Raw genomic sequence first — 25,374 nt, 5'->3', positions numbered from 1 at the left:
TAGTTAGCACATGTCTTTGCGACATTTACTGGGGCTTCTTGGCAGCGGTAGATCCACCAATGTAGCGGCTAATATCGGTGACCTCGTAAGCCTGACGAACAACACCCTTGATGGCCTCCCAGGCCTGGCGAGCCTGAGGAGGAGTGCTCTGGTGGGAGATAGAGGCGTCAGCACGGGCGGTGAGCTGACGGACAGCCTGCTGAACGAAGGAGCTCTGGGCGTAGCGGGCACGGAAGAAAGACAGGTAGACAATCAGGAGGACCCAACTGCCCTTGGAGAAGGTGATGGCGGACAGGACCAGGCGGAACAGAAGGGCGATCTCGAGGGTAGCGACAACACCCATGCTGGCATCGTAGTACTGCTTGATGAATCGGCCAATAGTCTCAGCGAGAGGGGACTGCTTAGCAGCAGGCTTGGAGGGGGAGGAGGGAGAAGCAGGGCCAGCGGAGCCAGGAGCAGCGGGCTGCAAGGTCGGAATCAGGTACATGCGGCTGTAGGTCGCGACGTGGAAGACCGAGTACACGCTGAAGGGGAGGAGAGCCAGGATGAGCTGGCGGGAGTACAGCCAGACAAGGGCCATTCCTGATGTCCTTGTTAGCTCCAATTATCACCGTCGCATCACAAGCACTCACCAAGGTATTGCACATTCTCATCGGAGAGAAGCTTGGTGAAAATCTGGACGGGAGTGCCCTGGACACCCCGAGCGAAGTGTCCCTTGTACACCACGATTCCATAGGTGACGGCGGCCGAGATGAAGGTCAAGCGGTAGGCGATCTGGGCGGAGGAGGAGTAGTAGTTGAAGAAGATGCAAGACAGGGTGTAGCGGAAGACCGAGAGCAACAGTGTCACATGTCTAGAGATTGTTAGTGATCCCGAATTCGGGCCGTCGTCGTGTTCTTAGCAGGTCGACCTACCCAACAAACCAAGCAAACCTGCAACAATCATCTCATTAGTATTGATACACAAAGCATTGAAGTGTTCTAGGTTGACAAAAAGCAAAGGAGACGTACTGCAGGGTCTGCGCGAGAGCCTTGAGTCTCTCGCCCAGAGGCAAGGTCGCGGGAGGAGGAGGAGCCATAGGGACTTTTAAGCAAAAAGTAGAGATCAGAGATGCTCCAGGTGAGATGAAGAGGCGAAAAGCGAAAACGCGAAGAGTTGTGGGAGATAAGAAGGTGGCTGGGGAGAGCGGGGAGACAAGTAACACACAACAGGGAGCTTCGACTCTCCGCCTTCTGCCGTAGTGACGTCGGGTATTCGGGATGATGCAACTATACGAGAAATTTATTCAGGTTTGTCTATAGGCATGTACAGAGTAAGACGCTCACTTTTGAGTCTTTTGGTTGTCGAGTATCTGGCCTCTTCGACAGTCGGTGTGACAGATCCGCTCCAATGCACTAAGGCTTTTTGCATCCACCTGCAGGGTTCTCCAATAGTTCGTAAACCCGCTAGATTATGGCAGATCATGGATTAATTGTGGATAGAGATCATGCTTAGATCTTTATCTTTTGGGTTTAATCTAAATAGACGAGGGATCTCGGAGTTTTCAAGCTCGATCCGAGCTCTTCCGGAATCGTATACAAAACGGCCATGGAGACGTAGACTACAATTCCCGAGGACACCGATCTAACAAATAGAGAATGCACTTGAGAGAAGGGGGATCCGCAAAAAAAGAAGCATTGTGACATTGGCCTGTTAGTTTCGTTGTAAATCAATTGCTACGCCCAATTGGCTAAGATGGGTTGACATGTACTGGGGCCAAATGTCATCGGCAAACTTCTTACTACTGCCAAAGGATGTTCATATAAACCCCGCACCAGCGAAGGGTAATGGAGTATCATTTTATAGAGAGACAGTTAGCATATATTTATCTAGCCTATCTTTGAAAAGATCACATCATGGCACTTCGATTTGTTACTCGATAAGACCTTTCGTTAAGATATGCAGCCTGCCTAATGCATAGGGTCGATAGCTTATGTCTCAGATATTGCTCCTGTCCTTCAGTCTGCTCTGCCAGGAGTTCCGGCTTGGTAGTCCCATTCTCAACTACTCACCGGCATATATAGACCTAAGGTCTTCCATGGAGAAAACAAAATCATTTCAGTGTCTCCGTACTTAGACTATCACACATGTATTTGCCCACTCGAAGACTCGGCCGTGTGCATTTACAAGAAGGCAAAGTATACCTTGGGACGAGAAAAGATGGTATCCTAGTTTATTATTTTATCCATCACGCCATGAAAAGAGAGACTAACAGAAATACAGGAGAATCAAATTACTGAGAACGCTAATCTCTAAAATTATCACAACGGCCTCTTGAAAAGCAACAGCTTTCCAACGCAGCATACACTAAAACGCCCATCCCAAGACCCCCAATCCCTAGTAAAGCGCGAGATCGAATACGGGTGATCTGCAAGAATCTCCTCTATATTTAGGGTCTATCCGTTGTGCCCTGACAGACAGGACCCAGGAACACGACTGCCAAGCATCAGCCATGCTCCGATTAAGCCTGTCAATAACAAGCACCTGCATACCATTGAACTCTTCACGGGGATATACGAGATCTACTATTCGAAAATAGATTTGGCCCTGCAGACTCTCCTTTTCAGCCCCATACACTGCTCGCCCTGACACGGGATTCGGGGGGTAATTTGCGAATACGAATTATAACTGCCGTTGCGATGGATACCCTATACGAGATCCGTGGGGTCCAAAATGGGAGATCGGGGTGTCACATTCTTCAAGGTGAACATTCTGAGGATAGTGATTAAGGATTGTCACAGTATAAAGGCATTGTTGAGTTCCTGAATTCTTCTCATTCATCGGCTCATAACATCGCAGAAGTGACTACTCTGAACGGTTCAGCAATCGGCAACCTACAATAAACATATTTTCAATATTCAAATCTTTACGATGCATTTCCAACTCGTGACTCTCTCCGTTGCCTTGCTCTCCCCGTTTATCAACGCCTACCCCATCACCGGTGACACCGTCAACTGCCGCTCCGGTCCAGGAACATCCTACTCAGTAGTCAAGTCCTACAAAAAGGGCGCAGATGTTGCAATTACCTGCCAAGCATCCGGCACAGACATCAAAGGCGATAGCATCTGGGACAAGACCGCCGATGGCTGCTATGTCGCGGACTTCTACGTGAAAACAGGTAGCTCCAGCTACGTGACGAAGAAATGCAACAGTGGCAGCGGTGGTGGTGGTGGCAGCAGCAGCGGAAATCTACCTGGCCTTACATCCACTCAGTCCAAGCATGCCAAAGCTATCATCGGAGAAGCGAAGAAGGAGGATCTAGGTCGCCAGGGCTGTCTTGCTGGTATTGCAACTGCTCTTGTTGAGGTGAGGTCTAGTCTAATTCTGCAGTTCCTTGAATCATTCTTAACACATTCTAGTCAAATATTCTCATCTATGCCAACAAAAAAGTCCCCTCTTCACTTAACTACCCCCACGATGCCGTGGGCTCGGACTATGATAGTGTTGGCATCTTCCAGCAGCGCGCCAAGTACTATCCCAGTATTGCTGCCGATATGGATCCGGCCAAATCGGCTGCGCAGTTCTTTAAGGGTATGAAGGGTGTCAGTGGGTGGAAGACTATGGAGGTTGGGAAGCTTTGCCAGAAGGTGCAGGGTTCGGCTTATCCCACTCGATATGCGGGACGTGTCGATGAGGCTGAGAAGATTTGTGCTGCTGGTGGTTTGTAGACAATCGCTTGTGGTTGCTTTTGATTTGATATTGTTTGCAAGATTTGAATTGTGTTTTGGTTTCTAGATCGAGTCCTGTGTTTGTCGTTGTGTTGTCAGGCTCGTGATATACTCCGTAGATTTGTCTTGATTCTTAGTTTCGTACTTATTTTACCATCCCAGCGGATGTTCAGACACTGTGAAATTTCCGTATTGTAGACTTGTATATCCTCCGTATGGAGAAGATATTAGGGCTACAAGTTAACTAGAGTATGCGCTACCACAAACCTATTTTATCGCCATTAGCAACCAATTCAACAAACTTAACAACCAAAAAAAAAACCCCTTAACGAGCCTATAGAAATCACATGTACCTCGGCGCCATGAGGCTCCCTAGCGCGAAATCAATCCCTGTAGATCCTCCCCATTCCACCCCATGCCCCCCATTATGAAAAAGCGTTCGCAGTCAATTGCCGTCTACCCCGGATCCAACCCCCGGATTTTGAATTGACAACGCGTGGACACGACATTCCCCGCTAAACACATGCCATCTCATCTGCCTACCATGTGCCATGTGCTATTTGCCACTAAAAGTACACCACGCGATGAACATGGATCCCGGTACTCCGTAAATGCCGCACTCCTGGGTCTTAGGCCCGGCGTGGTAAAATGTCGGGTGCTCGACTTCCAATCCCTGTACCAGACCCAGAACTAGAACTAGAACCTAGGGCGTGTGTGGGGGAAGGGGGCTAATGCTCATTTGGTATGTCGACGATGTGACTTTGGCGGGTTGGGGTAGTGGAGGCTTGATCGCGCCGATCGGTGTGGTTCGTTCTTTGGATACTGATGTCGATGGACTGTGAATGAACTGAATGTGAACGGGGTTCGGGGTGTGGTTCTGCCGAGGTTTGGATGCGGGGCACTGTTTGCCTCTTTGGGACTGTACAGTATGGTCTCTCTTCAATCTCGTACCATTGAACTATCCAGCCCGTTAACATGCATTGAAGCAATCAATCTGACTACCAGACAAGTGCATACAACAATAGAACACAGACCAGCCAAGTAAGCCAACTAACCATGAAGCCTAGCATTTCCCCGAAAACTCCCCATCCGCGACCCAACAACAAGCCAGCTCCATCCTCGGAAACATCTGACAGTTAACCGTCGCACAGGGTCAATCTCAAACTCTTGACGTCTACCACCCCAAATCTAGACCCCCCAAAGGTAACCCCCCAAGGAAGCCCAGAAATCCCTCTCGCCATTACATCCCAATCCCACCAAAAAGCAATCTAATAAACTCCCCGAACCCCAGACCCTACCCTCAGTAGCCTTCAAAAACCAGTACCAGATGAATCTACCTTACGATATGGACTCAAGTAAAGTAAAGTAAATCGCTTAGAAATCTCACCGAATCAAAATTACCACCAAACTAGCCTAATACTGCTAAATACTAGCGCCACAGGGCACCGGAGTCTATACTCCAACGGGGCGCACGACTTCCCGACTCCACCAGGAGTCAATGCAGGAACGGGTCTCCTGCCGCGTTGGGGCTGGTTAGTTTCAGCCTTCTATCTTTTTAGTGTTGGGAGGGCCTTTTGGGACGGGCTCCGGATTTGCTTGCATAGCCCGTGGTTAGGTTACACTATCATGGTCTTGGCCTTGAGGTTTGGGTTTGGGGATGGCTGTGGAAGGGTTCTAGATTGTTTGAGCGACGGGTAGTTACCGGGTTTTGGTGTTGAGTAGAGTTTATGGTAGTGGAGTGTTATGTCAATCTTCTGTTACTTGGTTCTTGGGGTTTGGTGCACTTCTGTGGGACTGTACTCGTATTGGTGGGCGTGGTACGTGTGTTGCGTTGCGTTGCTAAGTTCTTTTGTTAGCTTAGGGGTTGGGCTATCTTTACAGTATCCTGGGAGTGGATTGGGTATCCACTGTCGCCATTCCATCCAGTCTGGCAGACTTTGGATACAGTGTAGAGTACAGCATGCGTGCATATACGATACAGCCTCGTGGGTTGTGGTGATCAGTACTATCAACAGTGGATTCACCCGCTAAAACTACATAAAGAACCCACTCCTGGAACGTTGGATCAGGAGTTCGATGCAGTATGCAGTGCTGGACAGGGTTCAGGGTAGACAGTATCGTGTTCCATTCCTATCACTATCACACTACCACTATGCTATCTACTCTATTTCAAGGGACATTCCGATGCGGGGTTCAATTCTAGGTTAGAGTAGATTGTAGAGTAGTATAGACAAGGCAAGACAGCACAGATTCAATCGAGATTTAAATTGAGATTTAAATTGCTTTTCAGAGATGAGTGGGGACGAAACTGGAGTCACAGTGGAGCATCGAGTACGGGATGCAATCATAGCATGTTTGGTGTTTCATTGACGTATACAGTGGACATTACGGAGAAGATGTATTAAAAATAAGTGTGGGAACCACCATTCTAGTTACTGTTATCCATTCAAGGTTAGAGACGAAGATGAAACGACTAGACACACGTGGGAAATTTTCCTAGCCTGACGCCTCCATGGCAAACGCAAGTGAGACATACACACACGCCCTGTAACACCAGTGTCGCAATCAAGGATAGCAAAGCAGCCTCAATAAGTAATTCTTTTAGTTAAATAATAATAATAATAATAATAAACTCATGTAAACGTAACAAATACAGTAATAAAAAAAAACATTAATCTCGTGCATGGCCCGGCGCAAAAGTCGCCTGAGGATCCCACTCACGGCCAGGAGTCGGACTTTCAGGAGGTCTGGGCCCAGAAAAGCTCATGGATGGACGAATATAGCGAGCCTCCTGGCCGAAGTGGGCTCTCCGATCGAAGGTCGGACTAGGACTTGCGATCGGACTCCGGGAAAGCTCTTGTTCTTGGATATGGTTGTGCTCGACGGGGCTGGGCGAACGCATAAACGTATCGGGGCTCTTAACTGATGCAGTAAGCATTTCGAACCCCTTGTTATCGGCGAAGCGGGTGTGTGCGTCTGCCGAGACGAATTCGTTGCGGCGTGAGGCGCGCTTGAAGAGGTCTAGCCAGCCGGCGAACATTGATGGTCTGGCGAAGAGAATGAAGTTCCAGAAGCCCACTAGTGAGAGGAGGATGACCACTGCTAACAGGGTTGCTTCGTTGGGTCCTATTGCTGCTGCTTCGGGGCGGCAGCCGACTCTGTCGCCTTTTGTTTTCACTAGGCAGAGGAGCCAGGGAGTGGCGTTTTCGACGTTTTGGGCGGTTGGGGCTGTGGCGTTGTCCAGTTCGATGAATACTACTGCGAAGTAGATGACGTTGGCGATGATTATGACGACAAGGGCGATGCCGCGCCATTGGAGTTGGAGGATGCGGCGGATTCGGCGATAGGCCTGGCGGGCTGTGACTGTGCGCACGCTGGAATTGTAGGAGGGCAGGCCGGAGCTGTTTGTGGTCGAGGTTGATCTGTCGAAGAGAGAGCGGAGGTAGATGTGGGTGCAGTAGGCCATTGTTGATAGTTGGAAAAAGAGCGCTGCGGCGGCGAAGACCATGATTGGGATCCAGTAGTCTTGGAGAGCGTGGGTGACGTTGATATGGCAGATCCCGCCGAACCGGAAGGATACACCCGTTAGGATGAGCATCACTGTTAGGCCAACTGCTGGGATACCGAAGCCGCAGACGAAGGCTCCCCACATGAACTTGGGACCGAGTACGACTTCCCAGCAGACTTGCAGGTGGAAGGCGATCGTGCGAATGAAACTCCATATCACGACCATCCATCCGCCGAATAGTAAGAACGAGCCGGAGAAGGCGCAGGAGAGATTGGAGTGCATGTCATTGGGGGTGATGGCATTGTAGCATTGTTCTGGCTTAGCACCGAGGGGAATGATGAAGGCAATCTAGTCATGGTGAGTATGGGACTATGATAGTGTGCGCAATCACTCACCTCCATGCAACAGATGCCCAGTGTAAAGCAGATACTCAAATAGTGGCGATGAGTCCACTTGACCGGTAACGCAGCGTAGGAAATCAGCAAGAATATACAGAGCGGGAGAATGGCGACACTGATCCAGCTCGCGACACTGATCTTCTTATCCAAATCTGTAGCGCATTAGACACTGACCATATACCTAGCATCTCCTACTCACCAGTGTCATATCTCCATTCAGCCAGCGGACATGGCAGACAACATGAGAAACTACTGTTGCCATAAGAGAGATTCTCACAGTAACGACCATCGACGAACCCGCCGGTGTTAGGGAAGAGGGACTCCTGTAGGAAAGGAGCTGGACAGTCTCCGTTCATAGCCATGATGGGCAAAGCAGCATGATCCTATTGAGAAAACGCGCCAGCGCGAGAGGGTCGCGCAGTCAAAAAGATCAAGATAGGGAGGCTAAGTGTGGGAACGGCACGTAGTATATAGAGCCGGTGGGGACAGACCGGTCCACGGTCTGTTCTCACACGAGGGCAATTGGATCAAACTCAATTCCGAGCCCTTGGCAATGGTAATATTACCTGGAAGCGAACATGCAGGGGGGGCAACGATCTACATTCTTGAACCAACATTCTGGAACTCGAGGAACGTGAAGAAGTGACCGGGATTTCAACCAACCTGGTGGAAATATGTGAACATTGCACTTCACCCGTGGAGGTTGTATAATTGCAACTGTAGGAATGGCCATGTCTGGCGCCACTGGTGTATCTGGTCTAGATCTAAGTGCCCCCTGTTAACTTGCCCCGGGACTATACTGGTTTAGCGTTAGTGTGCCATACAATTGCACCTAATTAGCTTATACTTACATACATGTACCGGCCTGTACATCATTTACAAGTATTCTCGCCTCCACAGTTCTGCATTTCGATTCTTCGTTTCTTCGCGAGGCTATACAGCTGACAGCTGACAGGTATAGGTTTGAGTCAAAGCTGGACATGCATATCCCCCCTGCCAAAGGGTTATGTCCCGACATTCCAATGCCAGTCTCGTCTCCCCAGTCTGGACACGGAATTCCATCTCCAGGACATAGAGTATCACAATACCTCATCCATGGTCGCGTCAAGCCACCCAATCACGCCCACCAACCCGCCTCCCGCTGTGATCGTCTCCAACATTCGCCCCCTAAACAAGACCAATCGGAGAATCCATGTCAAGGCACACAAGATGCGATCTATCGCCCATAAGCTGATTCTACTTACGGCGTGCCACAGCATCCCAGTGCTCGTGTTGGTTCACGACTGCTCTCTCTATCCACCACTCGCATCGGATTCGAGTGCCAAAACGCTATCTCAGGATCCCATACGCAGATCACATCGACTTCTTCCTTTGTTTAGCGCCGGCCACTCAGCCCCCGTGACTCTGGCCAGCCAAACACTCGACGTAGAGTACAATCGTCGATTTGGCGCAGTGCTTTTCCCTCATTATCGTGATCGCTCATTTCCATCGTGTCCAGTTGTGTTCTTCATCCAACGCTCACATTTCGGTTTGTACAGCCCCAACGCCCGCGCTAGGTGACCCCGCCACCAATGTTGGACCTCTTGCGTTAGCACCCCTTTTCCCCTTTTTCATCTGGTCATTATTCACTTCGATCGACACAGAATACACGGAGAGGGCTGGAAACAAGCAGAATGTACCTTGGGAATGTTCCCTGGATTATCAGGCAGTGCCAGGGGGGTCGGGTGCCTAGTTGGTCAGGCATCAACACAAGGCATCAATTTCCCCATCGGGACAAGTAAACATGGTAACCACCTGCGATCGACTGCTCCGGGCAAGTATACTCTAACAAATTCCTACTGGCGGTGTTGTCAAATGCTGCAGCTACACTCCAACTGGGAATCTGGATACTAATCTGGCTGGCGCTGTCTGGAAGATGCAGCTCCATCGCTTGCCTGTCTGAGGTGTGTGTTCAACGCATACGCTGTGAATCACCCCAGTCTCCCTGGGACCCCTTATTTTTTTTTTTTTTTTTTTGAAGTTATCTGGAGATATGTAGACTGCTTGTTTAATTGTTTGACTGTTAATCTGGACAGTCCGTGGTGGGCATGTTGTGCAAACAGCTGCATCCAGATCGGTTGGCGGCAGAAGAGATGCACGGATGATTTTCTTGCAGAGTGATATGTGCACGAACATGTTGTCGGAGGTGAATGGGCCAATGCCGGTAGAAGCATCGTGAGCTGCATACAGAAGTGAGTCAACCCGCTCCCCCTCGCTTTCATACTTTGAAATGTCGTCATAGTCATCCAGACGTGCGAGCCCCATACAAGTACATCATATACTTGGTATCAGCGCTCAAGAGATGTTCTAATCCCGCACCCAGAGGTAGCTCATTAAGAGACCATTCCAGAGCAAGACGCATCTGATATACGTAGTCTGATGCCAGGGGAATTCAGACATTCAGACAAACAAACGGATGCAAACACTGACCAGAGGAATACAAGTTCTTGTTCTATACATTTTAGCCGTATTCATATCATCCGGTTTAACTAGGCAACACTGTCAGCTGTGAGGGCCCGGACTATCATGCCTCAGACATTTGCAGTGCGAAGCCCCCGAGGGACATTGTGAGCTATCATCTTTTCTTGCTGGCATTAGTAAACACACTTTGTATTTAATAGCCTGAGACTGACCCTCCATGCGAAGACAAGCGATTAGTTTTATACTATTCGAATACACACTGTCACCGGAAGATTATTGTCCGAACTATACTTGTTCACCCTGTACCCGCGGAAATGTGAGTAGACGATAGCATTACCACCATAGCGAGCAAAGATCGACTTGCCCGGTCAAATTCAGGGCGGAGGATGTCACTACAGCATTTATCACATCCCATCTCATCACAGCCATTCAGTCATTTCGCCACAACCCATCCAGCAAGCGAAATATCAGGCTTTGCATCCAGAGGCAAACCCATCAACATCCACGCTAACAGTGAGAGTGATATCGAGCCAACTCCCATTCAGACTCAAGCTTGAAACATAGCGGATACCAATAAATGCCGTTGCTAGAGTGCAACAACAGTCTAGAGCCGTGATGGAGCGTGCAGGGCTAGCAGCCAACACCGACGAACACCGCTGCTAGTCCAGGACACTCCCTCAAGAATCTAGACGGCCCCACGTGCTCTCCAGTAATTCACATGACGCTGCAAGAAAGAATTCATACAAGTTCATCTATCCGACAGCTCGGTCTATCCCGACTGCATTTCATCGGTTTCATTTATTCATATCACATCACACTCAGCCTAGAACCACCACCCAAGTATCAAGACCAGACCAGACCAGACCATTAGTTGATGAAACATCGCTATACTTTCCATTCTCTCACCTTCTATACCAATATCCATTTACATGTGCTAGCCCCCCAAGCAAGTAGGCAAGTAGGCAAGGCATCTCGCACCTTACCTTGCTTGCACAGCAGCAGTACAGCAGTAAACCCCACACCCCACAACCCCGGCAAGTCAAACAAAGTAAGCCGCGGGACCTGACACCGAAGGAAATACACGGAAACAACTGTAGACAAGGACGAAAAAGAAAGTGTTCGGATAAGTTGCCCCCCGAGATGGTAAATCAGTGGGGGCGAGTGGATTCGGTGACAACATACATTGTAGTGTAGTATAGTGTAGTGATTTAACGGGAAACCTGCCTCGAAGTACATTAGCTTGGAGGTATGGGTATTGCAGGTATGATGGGTGTCTATTTACATTGGGCTGTGGAAGTGTGAAGAAATGTTAAGCAAAAGTACACTTAGACTGGGTAACTAGGTAACTAAGTCCTAGGCACCCGGGGACACCCTTCGGGTAGACTCTCAAGGGCAGCCCTACCCCCCCCCCCCCCCCCCCGCTGATCGACGGGTCGGGCTCGGGTGTGCGAAAACAAGATTTGGGACTGGAAACTGACCCGAACGTTGCAGAAATGTGTTTAGTGTCTGACTTTTGAGTCTTTTTTTTTTCGAGAGCGGGTTTTGTTCTTTTTCTTATTCTTCTGTTTTCTGTCCCTGGGTACTACTAATACTAATACTAATACTATAACTTATACTAAACATGTGGTTCATCACTCGTGTCGCTGGCCATACATATCATGGTCGCGATGTCTGCACGCGGTTTCACGTATATGCCACTTCTTGGCGTGGCTGGTGGGTGTGGAGGTTGAGGTGGAGAGAGGGCTGGTGTTCGGCTATCTATGCGGATGCCGTGCACTTCACCTCATATCCTCATTTCTCAACTCTTGGCTGGTCTCAGATAGTCAAGATGGACTCAAGCTAGTCTTCAAACAAGACTCTCTCAAGAACCAGGCGACCGGGTCGAACTCTCCTCCCACCCCCACTCCTTCAACAACTGCTGAACCCGATACTCAGTCGCCCAGCCCAAATCAGTCTCAATACTCCGAAGCAATCTCACAGTGGTCTGGCGTTCACGCGGATCAGTCAAACACTGTCCACTAACGAACAGCGGCTGCAGCGAATTGATTCGCACACTACCATCTGGACGCGAGAGTCCTATGCCAACAATCTCCCGACTATGGAATGCAATCTCCGACTCGATAGAGCGGTACGATTGAAGACGCAGGGTGATCGTGCTGCGACGACTAGTCGACTCGTGCGGTTTATTAATGAGCAGCAGGATGCGCGCCATATGATAATGCTGCATGGTCGACGCGCACATGGGCAAACTGAACCAGATTTCTTGCAGGGTGGAGGTGTCTTCGTTTTCAGCTGGTGGACGGTGGTGGGAGAGGCGGGCGGAGTCGATTCGCGCGCAGGGCTTGAATGTTTCTGGGACACCGTTGATCCAGGCGTCCAGTTCGGATTCGAGTCTGTGCCAGCGTTCTAGGAGGACTTGTTGGGTTACCCCTAGTGGGCCTGGCACGGTGTGGTTATCTGTTAGATGCATGTTGTCGCCTGAGCTTATGAAGTTGACGATTTTGGATAGGATCCAGACTAGGCCGTTGCTTATTAGGTCTTCTTTCATTATGTCTTCGCCTTCGGGGTATCCTGCGGCGCCTGTGTTGCTTGGGCGGATGAAGCCCATATTATCGAGGAGCAGGCCTGCTTCTGTCCAGAGAACTGTGTCGTCTGTGTTTAGCCTTGTGTGGCCTTCATTGATGACTGCGTTTATTAGTTGTTGAACACGACCCATTAAAGATTATCACTCACAGGCTGCCAGATAGTCCTGTCTGGCGAAATTCCAAAACGTCGCCCGTCGCGCTTTGGAAAGCCCTGACTTCTTGGCCGTCTGATACGGGCCGTCTCCAGGCGACGGACGTTGCTCAAGTGGCATCATACCCACCTCAGCGACATCAAGCAGCGACTTCACACCACTCAAATGCCGATTCCACGCTGGTCCCGCTGCATCGAGAAACTCATATACTGACAAAATGGCCGTTGCGGCAAGTACCTCGTCCGAATGAACTCCATGCGAAAGCCGACTATCAGAACCCCTTCTCCGGCGTTTACGCGGGTTACCTGCATCACCACACAACTCTGAAGCCTGCCATTGACCAAACGCCTCGGGCGTACTCAGTGGAGGTGGGCCTTCATCGGGTTGAAGCTCCTTCATTAACAGCTGGATTGCTTTTTCATAATACTTGGCCCCATACCATGCAAAATCGGGGTCTTTATCAGGCCACAGTTCCATGGCGGCTTGCTGTGTGCATACACCACCCATGGGGGCTTTTGCGCCTTTCACACGGCCTAGTTGCTTGGCTGAGTATGCGCATGCTGCGAACTTTAACAGCGGGTTGGATCTTGCTCGCACTGGGACGTATGATGCAAAATACGTTCCTAGATCGAAGAGGTCCATCCTGGGATCTGTTACTCTTCATTCATCGAAGCAGAGGACAAAAGACTCACCATAATCCCGGGCCTTCGGAATAATGTCGAAGGAGGAAAGCAGTCTCGAAATCCGTTTCTGCATTATCATCTGGTGCATGAGACATGCTTCTCTGTGAGAGTGCCGGCCGCGATGGCAGTGTCGTACTCCTATCAGCGAGTTGAATGCTTGGATCGATGGGGGGCGACATCGAATGGGAAGGGTTGAGGAGGAAGTTGATATTGGTATTGTTGCTGGTGGACGACAGCGACATGGCAGGAGAAGCCGGGGGCAGAGCGATGCTCCGCCCACCGTGAGGAGAGGAATAAGAGGCACTATCCGAGACGGAGTGTTCTAAAGGAGAATAAGGGAATCGGTCGTGTGATGCGACCGCCGACAACGCTTCCAATCTTTGTGTCTCGGCATCGCTTGTTCGAGAGCCACTACTGCCCCATCTGTGATTTGGCGAGGGTGCCAGCGTTGAACTACCAGCGCCTCCCAGCGAGGCTTCGAGGTCGTCGGCGTATGGGTCGGAGTTATCGACGAATATGACTGCAGGGGTATAAGATGAGCATCCATCCAAAAGATCCACAACTTGTCAAAACAATCATCCTCTTGGTCTCTTACCATGTTTCGGGACATCTAACCACACACTATCCTTATCAAAAGTATTCTTATACGAATAGAATCCGTTCAAACTCCCACGACCTTCAGGTGATTGATCAGAACTTCGATTCATCGACGCGTTCTGCTGGTGACGAAAAACGACACCCTCGCTCGGGCGGCATTCTCGGCCGCCCTTGCGACACTGGGAACATTCGGGCTTTTGCTCGTCGCCTAGCGATGATTTAGTCGGGGTTCAAAGGGAAACATGGGATACGAAGCGCAGACAGGGCGCAAAGATAACAGGTCCTACATTTCAGCTTTCGAGTTCGACACGTTAAGCTATTATTTGTTAGTATAAACGGCTGGGCATGTTGAGTCAGACTTACCATCCAGTTCTTGATCTCATACCGAAATGGTATGCGGAGCGACATTCGAAGGAAAGATGGGGGAGACAAAAACCTGGAGATCGACTTGCGGGGGGCGGGCAGGTGACCTGGGGACGGCCCCCACAGAATTGTTCCCCCCAAAGCATTTACGGATTTACACGGAGAAATGTCCGATCTACTATTCTTCATGCACTTGAGGCATTTATAAATCTATAGGATCTGAAGGGTCTCGCAAAAGGGTATTTATTGTATTAATCGTGTCATTGTCCACGCAAGCGTGGCTATCTACATGCCTCTCCAATGTCCCTCGCGACATACATCCAGGTGACAAAAAAGCGGCATATGGTACATCAAATCACAAATCAGACACATATTCACAAAGGAATCGACAGAAACTGCATCGGCCACATGTGCCAGAGAAAAAAAAAAAGATGAGATCGCGTCATGGCCGGCGCGAGAACACAGGCGAACAGAATAAAACATTAATGAGAGCTGGGTATAGCAACGTTGCTTTCGATAAACAAAACAAAAACGCCAACACTGAATACGATCAGAGGTGTAAGGGTTTTTGGGGGGAAGGGGCATTAAAGGACTGGGGCAGTGGGGTTGGGCTGGCGCAGCGAGTTGAAGAGATATTCTGGGGGAAGACGCTGCATGTCGGATGGGCGGTCGGTACCAAATGTTTGTGGAGCAGCTGCGTAGCCCTGGCGGCGGCGCTGCACCTTGTTCAGAATGACACCGGCCAGGACGATAAGGAAGACGCAACCAAGGGCGCAACAGAAGGCGACCAGGACGGCAATGCCGTTAGAGTGGTGCTTCTCGTTGCTGCTGAAGGTATTCTTGTTCTCAGAGATGAAACTTGACATGCTGCCTGACGACCCATCAGACTTCGAGGAAAGAATGAAGGGTGTGATGGTGGTTCCGTTGTAGAGTGCTGCGGATGCATTTCCAAAGTCTGGGATTACAAGGGAGCCCATGATCAGCAGTGTCTGATAGTTGTTCAACAAGGAGGCCTCGGAGTGATCCTTGGTAACGGGAAGCAACTCCAGACCACGGATGACGGAGCCCTGGGAGAAGAGATCACCAGGAGAGTGGAATTTAGAATCATAGTAGCTCAAAAAGAAGGCAGATCCATTAGTAGCAGTACCTCCAATCCAGAACTTGGACAGGTCTTCACTGGCAGGGGCGAACGCAGTGATGTTTCCAGGAAGATCTGACTGGGATGCACCAGTCAGAGAAGTCCACGCTTGGGATTTAGTTTCGTAGGTAGCAATTGAGGTTTTGTTGCCATCCACTAAGAGATCACCCACCGCCATGAGCTTGGTCTTGCTTGCCCACTGGAGGTCAGTCACAGTGCCATCGAGGGATACACCGGGACGGCCCCATTCCCCGCTGGACGAATCGACGTAGCAGACAGAGGGGCAAGGGAATGTCCCGACCTGTTCAAATTTGCCTCCAATCCAGACTTCAGATGAACTGGGTCGGTTGACAATGGAGTTTACGGTGACATTGGAGCCTTCCACGGAGGATTGACTTGATGCAAATTCGTTCTTGCTGAGGTCGTAGATCACAAATCCACTCAAGTCCTCGTCGCCAATCTTGCCGGTCAAGTTTCCACCTGCATAGAGGGTGTTGTTGTACACGAGCATTGAAGCGATTGTTGAGTTGCTATCGATACCCGAGGGTAGGCCTGAGATGGTCTCATCGGTACCGTTCAGGATGGCAATGTTCTGAATGGTCGATCCATTGCTACCAGTAGCGGTGAAGTGTCCACCGTAGATGGTGAGATTTCGATCATCACCGGTATCATAGGCACCGAAGTACAGACCGGTGCTTGAGTTTCGGTGGTCAATCTTCATTGACAGGGGGATAAGTTCGGCGCCATCCGATTCCAGGAGCGATACTGCACTTCCAGCGGTGGTACCGTCGGTAGAAAGGCTGCCAGCCAGAATAAGAGTGTTGTTGTGCGATGCAAAGGCCGACAATTGACCACCAAACTGCATCTGGGTGACATTAAGGTTCTGAAGCCAGTCCTTCTTGGATGGGACCCAGATGGCGAAACCAGCCACAAAGACCGCGGAGTTTCCATCAGTGGCAATAATTTGGTCAAAGTCACCGCTAACAGCGACAATAGTCTCATTAATCGAACTTGATGCGTTAAGTTCAACGGGCCAAATCGAGGTGACAGGGCCATTCAAACCGGCACCTAGGGCGGACCACTTCTTCGAGGAGAAAGAGTAAGATGCCACATGCGCGAGGCCATCTTCTCCTCCATCGGAAGTATCAGTGAAGCGGCCTCCGACGTACATGGTCTTATCAAGAGTGGTCATTGCCAGCACTGGGGAGTTCAAGCCAGAGCCAGACATTGCAGTGACATTTCCGTCTGTGATCGACATGATGTTGCGGACCTTACTGTCGGAGAAATTGCCGGCAACGTAGATTACGTCGTCATACTCCTCAATACAAGATACCAAGGCATCATGATCAAGAGATGTACCCGCCTTGTTGACGTCTGACTTGGTCACATCGGTAGTATCGGTCTCGGAAGCTGGGTCGTAGTCGTAAAGTCCATTGAGATCACCGCTGCCACCGGTGCTTGAAAGTAATTCGAAACGGACGCGTGATGCAACAATGGTGATGTCTCCTTGACCATCCTTGGCCTTGACGGTGACTTCCGGTCGAAAAGAGTCACTGCTGGCGTCGACGTAGCCAGTGTAGAAAGTGTCATACTTGTCGTGGTTGTTGGTCTGGTAGAAGTAGGCAGGATCGGGCTGGTCGGAACTAGAGCCGCTCGTAAGAGTGGCCGTAACATTGACAATTCCTCTGGAGCTGCAGCTGTCGTCCTGGGTACAACCGGGAGTGTAGACCTTAACGGTGTAATTTCCGGATTTCTTGATATCAGGCTTGAATGTGACAGCAGTGGAAGAGGCATCAGAGTCGGTCACCTGTGCGGACACATACCCAGACTCGACGGTCCATGAGCCGGTACGTGTTGACTTGGCTGGGTATTCAATGCCTGCGCAGGTCGGTTCATTGTATTGGTCAACGGCGTATGTCAGGATCTGATCCTGGAAGACTTCGATTCCGTTAAGACCGGCTCCCTGTCCATACCAATCCAAGATTTCGATCTGGAGGCCCTGCATACCGACGGGGTTAACCATGGTAAATTCACGGTACTTCTCGTCGGTGCTGCTGGAAAGCGGGCAGGAAGAGTCACAATTGGCCTTTTTACCTGACTCGTCGGTGTAAGTCAGGTTCATAATACCATTGTCGGGGAGCGCTCGGAGCAAGAAATCCTTAGTACCACGTCCATCCAGATGAGTGTTGTAGAGGCGAATTTTGGTGGGGTAAAAGTCAAATCCAAGGTCCGCTCTCCAAAATCCAGGGGCGTAATCATGAAGCAGATAGGTGCTACCTTTAGCTGCCTTTCCACTTGTCGAACAGATGATGTTACGGGGGTCAGAGTAACCACTCAGAGAGGAATCTGTGTCGGAGGTGATGGTCGCATTTTGCAGGTTAAGAACTTGGCGTTCATTGGATGAGCTGGTGCTGTTGCCGAGGGAATCGAAAGATCCTCCAAAGATGATGTGACCATTATCTGCCTTCAAGATCGACTTGACGGGTCCGTTAAGACCATTGAACGAAAGATCCTTCCAGCCGTCGCCAGGCGCCCAGGCAACGACGTTGGTTGTGTTTTCGTATGTAAAGTTTCCTCCGACGTAAACGCGATTGGTGCTCTGGTCGCAAGTCACAGCATGAACCGAGCCCGAAAGACCTGGTAGAGCAGTGATCTTGGTGGTATTCGGGTTGAAAAGCGCAGCACCGGGGGACTCAACGCCGCCCAGACTGGTGAAGTTACCTCCGACAAAGATTCCTGCAAAGGTTCCATCTTTTTGCGTAAAGGGGCACATTGCCAGGATGTGTGCGTCGGACGATTCGAGAGTCGTGAGGATACCGTTCGGTAGCGGAGTTAGAAGGGATTGCGAGCCATTTTGAGGAATCTGTTCGGACTGTCCCTTGTACTGGTAGAGCGAAACGCCATCGAAGTCACCGGTGATTGACACCCGTCCCAGCGAGCTGAGGTCTAGTTCCGGAACTGATACCGTCTCGAATGACAGGGCGTAAAGGGTTGGTAAACCCGCAAGGAGCAAGCCAGTCGCCGGCCCAAACAATGAAGAGAACCTCATTGTGGGAGCGACGACGGGCAGAAGTGTAGTCTAGTTGAAATGGTTGGAAGCGAGTGTGGGAAGGGCAGGGATTAAGAATCCAGGGCCGTCAGGCCGCAACGCGTGGAAAGAAAGGAATGTAAAGAATGCGGCATAGAACAGATCCAAAGGAATGTAAATGAATGTATCGAGACCAGAAGTCTCTCTGCCCAAGGGAATCAACGAATGACTAGAGGTGAAGAGAAGACAGGACCCAGGGGGGCGTGTTTTTGCCAAATGAAACACTTGAATTACCCAAACGTACTCAAACTTACCAATTTTACGGGATTCCCGGCTCGACCCAAGGTAGTGTACGCGCTGCAGCCAATCAGAGGAGCGGGTCGTTGCCTACCGTGGGTGGGGACTACTGAACTGTGGATGATGCTCTATCAGTCCACCATTATCAACCTTGGAAATGTTGTGATCAAGTATAGAGCTGTTGATGATAGCTGAGAGTAAATAGCAATTGAAGAGAACAGTTCTATTTGAAACTGACAATTGCCATCTCGCCCTACTCAACCCTACCAGGACAGGGGACTCGGAGTAGAATGACGATCTACATTACAATACTAATTTGCCGGTAATGACGTGGTATCAGCACTGCCATTCCCCTGTGAAGTCATGTCCCAGCTTTGATCATCTGCAATGTTATCATACATATACTGTAACATGATATATTGACATCCCTATACTAACTGGATAAATCTATCAACCATTACCACCCCAAACGTTGCGCTAAAACATCATGTGGATCTGTCTCAGACTTGATCCGACTTGATCCAGCCCCGCGTTCGTTTCGCTTAATATAGAACTGAGGCCCGCGAGCTCGTTCAGTTTGCGCAATACACACGCACTCGTATGGGGCTTATATTCTTGATTGGTCTGTCTAAAATCCACATGCAGGCTAGATCGTGGCTTATCCTTTGACATATACTGTCTCACCGTACAGTTCCAATTCCCGAGATATATATACCCGTGACTGGCTGCATTTACGCTCTATGCATATACACAAGCATCTAGGTAGCAATATTATCTTTGTTGTCTCTAATTTCAAGGTCCAACGTAAGATCCATTGGATTTCTGGTTCTGTCAAGAAGCTGTCTTAGCAGCGGTCAACACCGAAATGCATGAGCTGAGCATCGATAAGGTACTCGGCCCTGGTCGGTCAAATGATATCAGTCTTGCTAAAGCTATCACTGGGCATTGAGTAATGGTCCAGATATAAGGAACTTGAGTTTGTCGTTTGGTATTTCGATTGCGTTCTGTTTGAATATTTGTGCCAGGTCAAATTCATGACCACACCCAACCACAAAGATGTGGAAATTTGAAGTAATTCCTTATACAACCATTAAAGTTCTTCCAACATGGAGATAACTGACAATTCCACATTCATTTTTCCCTTAAAATAACGGGATTAAAAAGAGCTTCAAGGCAGATATACGATTGATGCCTCAGGCATAAACACCAAACCATTTTTGGCTTGAAGTGGCCGCCTCCCTACAGCGCGCCGCAACGCGAACTCCAGAAACTGAAATTCTAAAGCTTTCAACCCAGCTCCTTCTCATCTCCCACCACCCATTCTCATCGCATCTCCTGACCATTGTACCCGCAACATTTATACTTTACTAATTTAACTGACGCAACTTCACGAAATCCGCATTCTCCATCATGTAAGATCCTTGCGCAGAAGTCTTGCTTCGGGACCGACACTAACTAATCCACAGGGAGAGCTTCGACAACATCTTCCTTGACCTCTCCAAGCTTCCTGGAAAGTGCAAGCTTGCCGATAGTGGTCTGGGATGGCGTCCTTCCGGCGGGGGTGATACCTTCACTCTCGACAGCAACAACATTGGCGCGGCTCACTGGAGTCGAGCGGCGAAAGGATTCGAGCTGAAGATCCTGTCGCGATCATCAGGAGTCATCCAGCTGGATGGTTTCGACCAGGAGGTATGTCAGACTGATCGCTCGGGTCCATAATTAGGTGACTGACTGCCCAAAGGACTTTGACCGTGTGAGTAAGGCCTTCAAGGTCTGGTATGGTATCAACGTGGAGACCCGCGAGCACGCAATCCGAGGATGGAATTGGGGTAAGGCAGAGTTCACAAAAGCAGAGCTTGCCTTCAACGTGCAAAACCGACCCGCCTTCGAAGTCCCTTACTCCGAAATCTCAAACACCAACTTGGCCGGACGAAACGAGGTCGCCATTGAATTTGCGCTTGGTGCTGGTGAAGGAGCCGAGGCTACTGAGAAGCCTGGAAGCACAAAGAACCGGGGCCGCAAGGCCGCTGCGGGTCCTGACGAGTTGGTGGAGATGCGATTCTACATTCCCGGAACGGCTACAAAGAAAGAGAAGACCGAAGGCGCTGAGGGCGAAGAAGAGGAGAACGATGAAGAGGTTGAGGAACAGAACGCTGCCAATCTCTTCTACGAGACTCTTATGGACAAGGCTGAGATTGGCGACGTCGCTGGAGATACCTTTGCTACCTTCCTGGATGTTCTGCACCTTACCCCCAGAGGTCGTTTCGATATCGACATGTACGAATCGTCCTTCCGGCTACGGGGAAAGACATACGACTACAAGATCCAATACTCGGCCATTAAGAAGTTCTTCCTCCTCCCCAAGAACGATGATACCCACACACTTATCGTGCTCGGCCTTGATCCTCCCCTGCGTCAGGGTCAGACCCGTTATCCATTCCTGGTCATGCAGCTGAAGCTAGACGAGGAGATCAGCCTTGAAATTAACATGACAGAGTCAGTATTCTGCTCAATTTGTCTGACATGCGCTAACAAGTCTATAGAGACCTCATGCAAAACCAGTACAAGGACAAGTTGCAGGCCCACTACGAAGAGCCCATTCACCAGGTCGTGACCAAGGTCTTCCGCGGTCTGTCCGGAAAGAAGGTCATCATGCCCTCCAAGGACTTTGTCAGCCACCACGGCCACCATGGGGTCAAGTGCTCAATCAAGGCCAACGAAGGCCTTCTGTACTTCTTGGACAAGAGCCTCATGTTCGTCCCCAAGCCCGCTACTTACATTCAGATGGAGAATATCGCCATTGTCACGATGTCTCGTGTTGGAGGTGCTGTCTCTGCGAGCCGCACCTTTGATATCACAGTCAGCCTGAAGGGTGGCTTGGGTGAGCACCAGTTCAGCAACATCAACCGTGAGGAGCAGAAATCGCTCGAGGACTTCTTCAAGGCCAAGAACATTCGCATTAAGAACGAGATGGCTGAAGAGGTATGTTTTGTCCCTTCTCGTCGTATGACCCATGCTAATTATACATTCAGGCTTCTGGGCTTATTGCTGCCGCCCTTGAAAATGATGAAATGATGGGATCAAGTGACGAAGAGGCCCGGCCTGACCGTGGCTCTGCCGATGAAGATGAGGAGTCCGTCGACGAGGACTTTGATGCTTCGTCTGACTCTGATGTTGCCGAGGAGTTCGACTCGGACCACGAGAGCAGCGGTGGCAGTGACGCCGAAATGGGGGATGCTTCGGATGGTGAAGATCAGCGACCAGCCAAGAAGAGCAAGACTGAGAAGTAGGGGTCTTTGTATAGCATCAAAATACCAATTCGTTCTTGTTCAGTACAGAGGAAACATCCGAAGTATAAGATTTGGTGGATCTCACGTGAATAGTGGAGCCATCTCAACCCCTGATCTCAGGAGAAACTGCTATCTGGCAACTCAGACACTTAGTAGTCACATGGCTATTCTACAGGAATTGGGCTTGGAACAACATATTCTGTGCCTCCTTTTGTTTCCTGCAGGCTGTAGTCCAAATGTCGAGGAATTGACGGTGTAGCGTGTCCTCAATGTCAACGCAATAGACAATCAATAAAGCAAATAGCATTCGAACAATGCATATTAGACGAGTCTACTCTAAATCAGACCTGTCCGTACGTGTACATGTACTAGTATAGTTAACTTATAACGGGGGGGACGCGGATCCAAACCAACTGCAGAATAGCTGGGCCCGACCTCTCATCTCCCCCCTTTCTTTCCCTAGTCACTCTCCCTCCAACCTTCTCTTCTCTTTCTCTTTTGTCCTTCGCTTGAATTCTTGAGCTTCTTTGGTCCTTCGCTTACCTGATTTGTTACCCCCTTTTTGATTTCAGGTACGATCCCCCTGGTATCCTCCCATTCTCCCCGATTTTTTCCTCCTATCGCGACATTTCGACCCCACTGGACAAGTTGAACAATTCAGAAGTTGACATCAGTCAGGGGATTTTAATACGCAGTTTCCGGTTTCTTCAATACCCCAGATTCTCGCAATGTGTAAGATTTCCTGCCGCTGGAGCCGTGATCGGGAGAAACAATCCATCCCGGACAGGCTCCCTCCAGACAATATGCTGATCGGTTCTCAAGCTTCGCCGGTTGCGAACGGTTCCCCCGTCGCGTCTCCGGTCGCGTCTCGGGACTCGCCCACCCCCAGCAACAGCATGGATTCGCCTTTCGTCGAGCGCAGCAACCCCATGGGCTCCGGCAATGCCCAGACCGTCACCTCCCGCGACCCCAAGGCCGTGGCCCAGGCTGCCACCGACATGAAGAACGTTGTTCGCCGCAAGCTGACTGGATACGTCGGTTTTGCCAACCTGCCCAACCAGTGGCACCGCAAGAGTGTTCGCAAGGGCTTCAACTTCAATGTGATGGTTGTTGGTAAGTGGGAGAATCATACGATCAACCAAACCATCCAATGCTCACAAACAACCAGGTGAATCCGGTCTCGGAAAGTCCACCCTCGTGAACACCCTGTTCAACACCTCCCTCTACCCCCCTAAGGAGCGCACTGGCCCCAACGCCGATATCATCCCCAAGACCGTCTCGATCCAGTCGACTAGCGCCGACATTGAGGAGAACGGTGTCCGCCTCCGCCTCAGCGTGATCGATACTCCCGGATTCGGTGACTTTGTCAACAACGATGACTCGTGGCGCCCAATTGTCGAGAACATCGAGCAGCGCTACGACACCTACCTCGAGGCCGAGAACAAGGTCAACCGGAGCAACATTGTCGACAACCGCATCCACGCCTGTGTCTACTTCATTCAGCCCACCGGTCACTCCCTGAAGCCCCTGGACATTGAGGTCATGCGCCGTCTCCACACCAAAGTTAACCTGATTCCCGTCATTGCCAAGGCTGATACCTTGACCGATGAGGAGGTTGCCGCTTTCAAGCAGCGTGTATGTTGGATTCAAGCCAATTGGAAGTATATGAGCTAATTCGTCTAGATCCTTGCCGATATTGAACAACACTCCATTCAGATCTTCGAGGGTCCCCGCTACGAGCTCGACGATGAGGAGACCATTGCCGAGAACCAGGAGATCATGTCCAAGGTTCCCTTCGCCGTTGTTGGTGCCAACTCTGAGGTTTCCACTGCTGACGGTCGCAAAGTCCGTGGCCGTAGCTACCCCTGGGGTATCATCGAAGTCGACAACGAGGAGCACTGCGACTTCGTCAAGCTGCGCCAGATGCTGATCCGCACCCACATGGAGGAGCTTAAGGAGCACACTAACAACTTCTTGTACGAGAACTACCGTTCCGACAAGCTCACCCAGATGGGTGTTGCTCAGGACCCCAGCGTTTTCAAGGAGGTCAACCCTGCCGTGAAGCAGGAGGAGGAGCGCGCCCTCCACGAGCAGAAGCTGGCCAAGATGGAAGCCGAAATGAAGATGGTCTTCCAGCAGAAGGTCGCCGAAAAAGAAAGCAAGCTCAAACAGAGCGAAGACGAACTCTACGCCCGACATCGCGAGATGAAGGATCAGCTAGATCGCCAGCGGGGAGAACTCGAGGAGAAAAAGAATCGCCTCGAAAGCGGACGCCCCATCGAAGAGAAGGGAGGCAAACGCAAGGGTTTCTCTCTTCGTTAATGTCCATGTCTATTACTCCCACGCTGCTTCAGTCTCTGTCTCTGCTTTTGTCTGGCCTATATTCCACACACACACACACACTGAGACCCCCACTCATTCCCTTTTTATTTCCTTAACTTGTCCATCACATTCCCTTATCCACTAACGCAACTGCTTTCTCACTGGATGGGCCCACGCACCGAAAAGAATGGTTTTTTTCTTCTGATTGATTGATAATACGACCCTGCGAGGGTCGGCCTGGGACCTTTTCACTTCTTGTGATGTACTTTTTGCTACGCCATATCTTGTCTTGCCGCTTTTCTGTGTGCCCTATTACCCGCTCATTTCGTTTTTTTTTTCTCTTACCTTTTGGGACATTTGGTTGTTCGCCGCTTGTCCGTGTGTTAGTCAATTCAGCGCTTCAGCTTAATATGATCAGTAGACAAACGTGCACGAATATAGATGTAGACTGAGGTATCTTATCGTCCAGAGTGAATTTAGACTCGATTCCAGAAAAAAATCGAACCGAGCAGCGACTGTCTACAGCTACTGAATATCAGCGAACAAAAGAAGTAAGCCAAACCAATCTACATTTACCTACGAACTGGATTATCTCTGCCACTTCTTGCTCACCGAGCAGAACCTGAGCGTCCGGGTAAGCAGTCCACGAAGCGACCTCAATGAAATGCACTACTATCAATCCATACTCCCGGCGGCTCTCCTCATCGCTTCCGTTCCTCAGTCCCAATTTATGAGTCTCACTTCATCAGTCCACTCCAAGTCATTACTTACCTACATCAGACTTGAATGGGAAGTTGGTACATGTCAACATGTCAAACGGTTAACTTTTAGTGTTTGCTTTATTTC

The 25,374-nt window shown here is 50.1% G+C and overlaps 7 protein-coding genes across 7 annotated transcripts; 3 read left to right on the top strand and 4 right to left on the bottom strand.

Annotated features, from left to right (window-relative positions):
• Positions 1–25: 25 nt before the first annotated feature.
• Positions 26–1,086, bottom strand: N7508_001874 (uncharacterized protein; the record flags this gene model as incomplete). The annotated part of the gene is made up of 4 exons (XM_058459940.1): positions 1,011–1,086; positions 915–932; positions 633–853; positions 26–582 (listed from the first exon to the last, which is right to left on the bottom strand). The coding sequence occupies exons 1-4, from the start codon at positions 1,076–1,078 to the stop codon at positions 26–28; spliced, it is 864 nt and encodes a 287-aa protein (XP_058323472.1). The 5' UTR covers positions 1,079–1,086.
• A 1,824-nt stretch (positions 1,087–2,910) lies between these two features.
• N7508_001873 (uncharacterized protein) lies at positions 2,911–3,707 on the top strand (the record flags this gene model as incomplete). Its single annotated transcript, XM_058459939.1, has 2 exons — positions 2,911–3,345; positions 3,399–3,707. 2 exons carry the CDS (start codon positions 2,911–2,913, stop codon positions 3,705–3,707), a joined length of 744 nt encoding a protein of 247 aa, XP_058323471.1.
• A 2,671-nt stretch (positions 3,708–6,378) lies between these two features.
• gprM lies at positions 6,379–7,975 on the bottom strand (the record flags this gene model as incomplete). Its single annotated transcript, XM_058459938.1, has 3 exons — positions 6,379–7,563; positions 7,611–7,765; positions 7,813–7,975. 3 exons carry the CDS (start codon positions 7,973–7,975, stop codon positions 6,379–6,381), a joined length of 1,503 nt encoding a protein of 500 aa, XP_058323470.1.
• A 3,959-nt stretch (positions 7,976–11,934) lies between these two features.
• N7508_001871 (uncharacterized protein) lies at positions 11,935–14,473 on the bottom strand (the record flags this gene model as incomplete). Its single annotated transcript, XM_058459937.1, has 6 exons — positions 11,935–12,758; positions 12,807–13,453; positions 13,503–14,013; positions 14,089–14,298; positions 14,378–14,406; positions 14,454–14,473. 6 exons carry the CDS (start codon positions 14,471–14,473, stop codon positions 11,935–11,937), a joined length of 2,241 nt encoding a protein of 746 aa, XP_058323469.1.
• Positions 14,474–15,037: 564 nt separating this feature from the next.
• N7508_001870 (uncharacterized protein) lies at positions 15,038–18,640 on the bottom strand (the record flags this gene model as incomplete). The annotated part of the gene is made up of 1 exon (XM_058459936.1): positions 15,038–18,640. One exon carries the CDS (start codon positions 18,638–18,640, stop codon positions 15,038–15,040), a length of 3,603 nt encoding a protein of 1,200 aa, XP_058323468.1.
• Positions 18,641–19,781: 1,141 nt separating this feature from the next.
• N7508_001869 (FACT complex subunit POB3) lies at positions 19,782–22,206 on the top strand (the record flags this gene model as incomplete). The annotated part of the gene is made up of 6 exons (XM_058459935.1): positions 19,782–19,818; positions 20,145–20,260; positions 20,387–20,605; positions 20,658–21,412; positions 21,460–21,898; positions 21,949–22,206. The coding sequence occupies 6 exons, from the start codon at positions 19,782–19,784 to the stop codon at positions 22,204–22,206; spliced, it is 1,824 nt and encodes a 607-aa protein (XP_058323467.1).
• A 728-nt stretch (positions 22,207–22,934) lies between these two features.
• aspB (septin AspB) lies at positions 22,935–24,528 on the top strand (the record flags this gene model as incomplete). The annotated part of the gene is made up of 4 exons (XM_058459934.1): positions 22,935–22,938; positions 23,029–23,319; positions 23,375–23,841; positions 23,890–24,528. 4 exons carry the CDS (start codon positions 22,935–22,937, stop codon positions 24,526–24,528), a joined length of 1,401 nt encoding a protein of 466 aa, XP_058323466.1.
• Positions 24,529–25,374: the final 846 nt, after the last annotated feature.

The sequence above is a fragment of the Penicillium antarcticum genome (genome assembly GCF_028974205.1).
Source record: "Penicillium antarcticum strain IBT 31339 chromosome Unknown utg000002l_segment0_segment0, whole genome shotgun sequence".
NCBI lineage: Eukaryota > Fungi > Ascomycota > Eurotiomycetes > Eurotiales > Aspergillaceae > Penicillium > Penicillium antarcticum.
The sequence above is the reverse complement of the archived record's forward strand: the minus strand, read 5'-3'. Positions and strand labels throughout refer to the sequence as shown.